The sequence below is a fragment of the Lolium rigidum genome, chromosome 2 (genome assembly GCF_022539505.1).
Source record: "Lolium rigidum isolate FL_2022 chromosome 2, APGP_CSIRO_Lrig_0.1, whole genome shotgun sequence".
Taxonomy (NCBI): Eukaryota; Viridiplantae; Streptophyta; class Magnoliopsida; order Poales; family Poaceae; genus Lolium; species Lolium rigidum.
Genome location: NC_061509.1, coordinates 237,167,779 through 237,173,562, shown reverse-complemented (window position 1 = coordinate 237,173,562; position 5,784 = coordinate 237,167,779). Strand labels below are relative to the sequence as shown.

The following is a 5,784-nucleotide window of genomic DNA, read 5'->3' as shown; positions in this document are numbered from 1 at the left end:
GAGTGCTAGAAGGAACATGTCCATACACTACTGGGAAAATGTTATAGCCGCAACAACACATTTGACGTAAAATCAAATATCCGCTGATGGTAACCAGTGACGGGCACAAGGAATCTGACCTGGAGGGCTAAAAAAATCGGTGATAGTGGACTATTTGCTGGTGTCATGGGTCTTGTGAATAGGGGTGACAAATAAGAGAAAAAAATTCGTCGATGGTTCGTACCAAAAACTAGTGACACATATGTTTTCGAATGAACATGAGTGGCTATACGAGCAGTTAAGGTCAATCGTTGATCGATTTTCACTTTTAGTAGCGACGTGTGTACTGTTGGATTCGTTGGCTAGACATGATGTATACGTGACCGTCAGTGAATGTCATACATTGCTGAAATGTTTTAGTAGCCCAACATAACGGGCAGCAACACGGCACGGCTACCTAGCAAGCTTCATATTCTTTTCCTTCGTAACGCGATATCCTGTTTGCGGGTGAGCCGGTTCATTCACAAAATCAACCGCATGCCCTCGATCAAACATTCATTCATTTAAGACCACTATTTTCGTGGAAACCCATCAATTAACTCTCTTTTCAACTCCTCTCTTGCGGTTCCACACTCCGATGATTCCACTCCACGATTGGGGTGGCATGACTAGCCGCAGCAGCCGTCGTCTGCTACCCTCGTCGTCGTCGTTGTCACGCGTGACTATGCTGAAAGACGAGGGCACTAGCACCACCAGCCATCGCCAAAGACCATCCTCGTGTGCGACCCCGCTATAAGAGAAAGACACTAGCAGCCACAATAGATGTAGCCGCCAACCCTCCTCGCCGCCGTCGTTGCAGGTTAATCCGGTCGAAGGGAGGACGTCCTCGTCGAGATCCTTCTCCGTGTGCCCCCGCAGCCGCATTGCTCCTAGCACGCGGCCGCTGTATGCAAGAACTGGCGAAGCATGATGACTAACGATAATTTCATCAACCCTACTGACATGGGATGACATATTGGGTCCACCTCTTTGGCATCCCTAGTTCGGATTTAGGAAGGAGCATGTAAAGCCCATATGGAAAGAAGATCTATAAGCATTCTAGGCCCAGGAACTTGACGTGAATAACAAATCGAAGCACATCAAGAAGCCGACATTGACATAGGCTTATATATAATCGAACCGGATTGGACAATGGGAACCCAGTCTCTCATATAAAGGTCGGGAGGAGCCAATGGAGAGGGCACGTTGTTAGATTGATACACAACATATCGTTGTAACCCTAGTTCCGTCCTAGGAACTCGGTGACTTTGAGCATCCAAGAAATAACATCGTACCACCTTGTTTATCTGATAATCCAACGAATTCACCAGCGCTCCTCTTTCCCTGAAACCTAAGTCCATAACCATGGACATTGCCGAGATGGAGAAATGAACCTCGTCAATTGGGCGTCGGAGTCATGAATTCGGTGGCCCCTTCTTCATCAAGCAACAAATCGACGATTATCGGTGACCAGATCCGTTTTGGCTCCATCAATTTTCTTCCACACCCACCCGCCCTTCTCTCTACCTTCGTCAACATTGACAAGGGGATGGATCTAATGCTCGGAAGTTTCAATTTTCGTGTCGGATCCCACAGCGCTTTTCCCCTATCGGATCCGATCTGTTCGGGTCCATCGGCGGCAGACTCTGAACCAGCTGCAACGTTGGCATCATCCGACGACTCCTCAAGTGAGGTAAACGCATATTTAATAATTAAACAACATTAAAACAATGATGTCATCGATTATTTCTCCTGTACATGCATTCAATATTTGTGGCGTGTGGCTGCTAGCTAGCCGCCTAGTCCACGTACGGGCAACAGTAATTAACTAACTAGCTAGTGGAACTGGCACGTGGCCATCCTATAAACTATCCCCGTCACTGAGGTAACTAAACGAGAGCCAGAGACATGATCGCATGCTCCGGCTATATAATATCCTTGTCCTATATATACGTGCGTCTTCGTATACAACCACCACCTGCATCCAGCTCTCGCCTCTCGCACACCACATCGAGTATCAACCTATCTCGTGATTAAAACCCAATCAAGCTGATCACTGGTGCCAGTCATGGATAGCTGCAGCTGGACCCATGGCTACACGGCCAAGAGCAACGGCGGCGGCAACAGCGGTTTCACGTGCGGCTATGCTGCCAGGTGCACTCACAACGCTCAATACTTCATGCTATCGATGGGTTCGATCTATCATCATCTACCAAGGCAAATTTGTCGGGGTTCTTGTTTAGTAAAATTAGATGCCATGGATACACACATCGTCGAACATCTCATCTCATCCATTTCTTGGCCTTAATTTGGTCGTACAGCATCCCCGCAGCGTTTCAATGCAGGGAGCAGGAGCAGCATGAACTGCTCGTCAGCTCAGAGATTCAGCAGCACCTCAACCAGGCAAGCAGAATGAGAGAACATGAATCCAGGCGGGCGGCGGCCAGCTATTAATTGGCGACTCTCGCTGAGGATCAGTGATTAACTTAGGTGCGTTTGTTCGTGCAGATCAGCAGGGAGATGAACGTGGACGACGAGCCAGCAGCAGCTTACAGCCAGCACTGCAGCTCCGTGGTGGACGACTTCGACTTCCTCACAAATTCATACCACGCCACTGGTGGCGGCAGCTTCCCCTCCTCGTCCTCCACTTCCTCCTCGTTCCGCTCCGCCTCGCTCTCTTGCAGCCAGGAGATCAGCTCGACAGCTGCACCGGCGACCGGACTCCAGTTTCCTGAGGTCTCTTCGTTAGTGGCACTGGCACCCGGAGTAGTGCTTCCATACGACGACCAGTACGTTGCCAACCTCCACGAGACACCTGCGGCAATGGCGCCCGGCGGGATGTCAAGGAGCGTGAGCGCGTTCAGGAGCTACGAGCTGCACCTCGCCCCCCTGCGGAGGCTGACGAAGCCGGCATGTGGGCAGAGGATGTTCAAAACGGCTATGTCAGTCCTTGCAAAGATGCACACGGGGATGAGGTACAACCACCAGCAGCAACAGCAGCAGCATCATAGCTACCAGCAGCAGCAGGCGTCGGCGGCCGAGCCGTCGGGAGACAAGCTGCTGCACATGATATCCGAACGCAAGCGCCGGGAGAAGCTGAACGACAGCTTCCACGCCCTCAAGGCGGTCCTCCCTCCTGGCTCCAAGGTATATCTAGATTCTGTATATACATATGTATGCATATATGCATGTAGAATTCTTCAAAAGCTATAGTACCGATGCTTAATTTGTTGCCTCGATTCTCTCCCAGAAATTAGACAAGACATCGATGCTGATCATTGCGAGGGAGTACGTGAACTCTCTCAAGTCCAAGGTCCGCGAGCTGGAGGACAAGAACCAGGCGCTCCAGTCACAGCTGGCCCGGCGTGCCACCGGTGCCGAGGAAGAAGAAGCCGGCGCCGGCGAAAAGGTCGAGATCCATATAACAAGATCCGCGGTGACAGAGCACGATCAGACCGGGGAGGTGTGCACGGTGCATATATCGACAACGCCGGCGCGCAGCACCACAACAGACGTGGTGCTCAGGACCCTGCAGTGCCTGAAAGAGCAGATTGGGGAAGACGTCAGCCTGGTGTCCATGAGCACCGACGACAGGCCTCATCGGGCAAACCTGACATTGCACCTCAAGGTAGTACTGTACATTTGTTTCTCACTTAAAATACACACCGACCTATTTTTTGCCGGCTTAGAATTAATTTAATTTTTACTCTGACGATGTTCTCTAATTTTAGTTGCAAGTTGCAACGCATATTTAATTAGCAATAATCGCGAACAATCCGACATTTTTCTTTTAGTTGTAACTCATGTCGTAGCTGGCTTATTTCACTCCCGTCGCTAGCAGCTTACTTTTTTAAAACATAAGGCTCGACGAGCCCAGCTTTAAATTAACAAAGCCATCAACCGGTCAGGAGTACAAGCCTACAAGGTGACACGAAACAAAGAAAAGGAGGAAAGAGAAAAAACTGGGGATACCAGCTAGAGATACAAGCCTAGATGGTGAAAAGATAAAGCGTAAAACAAAGGAACAAGCAGACCAACAGCTTACTTTCTCAGTTCGAGAATACTATACTATGAAGTTAGAGAGTTTTCTTAATTGTTAGAAATTGCAATCTCTCTTACTATTTGTTGTCATATCTTCATCAATGTGTGCTTATATCTTCATGGACGTGAAACTATTGATGCATGCAATAGTTATTGAGAAAAAAATATGAATTTTCGTAGTATTAACGAATTGGCTCTCTAGGCTATGATCTCTAACCGAGGGAGCAATTCTTAATTGCAATCCACATTGAAATTCACTTGTGGCAAGAAATACCAAGCAATCTAACAGTTCAATGCAGTTGCAGTAAATTATACTACTAGCATGACTAGCATGACTATTGTGCACTTTATTAGCGCAGGACTAGCATGACGAAGTACAATTGCAGTAAATTTTCGTAGTACTAACGAAGTACAACTTATAACTAGCATGACTATTGTGCACTTTATTAGTCACACCCTAATTATTAACCCCTGATTTCGTCGCAGTTGGCCTCGGGGGTCAGATGGGAGGAGGAGGCAGTCAGGAAATCCGTGGAGAAGGCCCTCATGATTGGCAGAGATGATGATTCGACGACGGCCACATGCCGGTCGGGGCCACAGTGAGTGATGGACCTACTTGTCCAGGGACAGAGCCAGGAATGAAGTATTAGAGGGGCAATCTTAGTATGAGGGGGGCACAACTAGCTAAACTCACATAAATAAGGAGCTGACATGGCTTCTGTTCAAAGAAAAATCATGAGCATAGGGGGTTGCGTCCCCCCCTCGCCCCCCCTTGTCTCCGTCCCTGTACTTGTCCATGCTAGCAATCAGCTCGTTCTCATCACTAGTAGGAAAATCCTTATAGGCGAAGCTTAGTTCTGTGGCGCACCGTTTTGAATGCGCCACAGAAACTTATTTTGTGGCGCACCAGGCACGGTGCGCCACAGAAATAGCTTAATTTTGTGGCGCACGCTTGGGTAGTGCGCCCACGAAACTATGTGGGGCCCACATCCTGCCACCACCATTTATTACTGTAGGTATTTCTGTGGCGCACATGTCATGCTGCGCCACAGAAATAACTCTTTCTGTGGCGCAGTGGCTTTGGTGCGCCACAGAAGTAGTTGATTCTGTGGCGCACCTTCTCCGGTGCGCCACAGAATTAAGGGACTTATATCATCTCTCGCCCGTGCCCTCCCCCGCCTGTTCACCTCTCCCCTCCCGAGCCCCTCCCCTCTCCCCTCTCCCCTCTCCTTCGTGGTCGCCTGGATCCGCCGCCGCCGCCTTCCTCCGTGGTCGCCTGGAGGATTCCTCCCCTCTCCCTCTCCCCTCTCCTCCGTGGTCGCCCTGGATCCGCCGCCGCCGCCTTCCTCCGTGGTCGCTCGGATCCTCCATGGTCGTCGCCGCCGCCGTCGCCGCCGCCTTCCTCCGCGAGGGGCGCATGCCGCCGCGGTCCTCCCATCCCCACCACCTGCAGCACAAGCTGCCCCTACGGCGAGGAGGGGCCGCCGCGAGGAGGGGCCGCCGTCGCGGCAAGGTGGAGGATCCGCCGCCTCCTCCTCCTCCTCCACCCCTGCCGTCATCTTCAAGCTCGTCCTCCACCCCTGTCATCGGTGCTCTCTCTCCCCTCCCCTCCTCTCCCTCTTAATTCCTCCTCTGCTGCCCCTATGGCTTGTGTTTGCAAGCTCGGTGATCATTTGATCACCAATTGGTTGATAATTACTTACTACTTTCTCTATCTATGCATGT

The 5,784-nt window shown here is 50.6% G+C and overlaps 1 protein-coding gene across 1 annotated transcript; it reads left to right on the top strand.

Annotated features, from left to right (window-relative positions):
* The first annotated feature begins 2,086 nt into the window (after positions 1–2,086).
* On the top strand, positions 2,087–4,662 carry LOC124690677 (putative transcription factor bHLH041). The gene is made up of 5 exons (XM_047224035.1): positions 2,087–2,172; positions 2,340–2,421; positions 2,527–3,165; positions 3,269–3,646; positions 4,546–4,662. The coding sequence occupies exons 1-5, from the start codon at positions 2,087–2,089 to the stop codon at positions 4,660–4,662; spliced, it is 1,302 nt and encodes a 433-aa protein (XP_047079991.1).
* Positions 4,663–5,784: the final 1,122 nt, after the last annotated feature.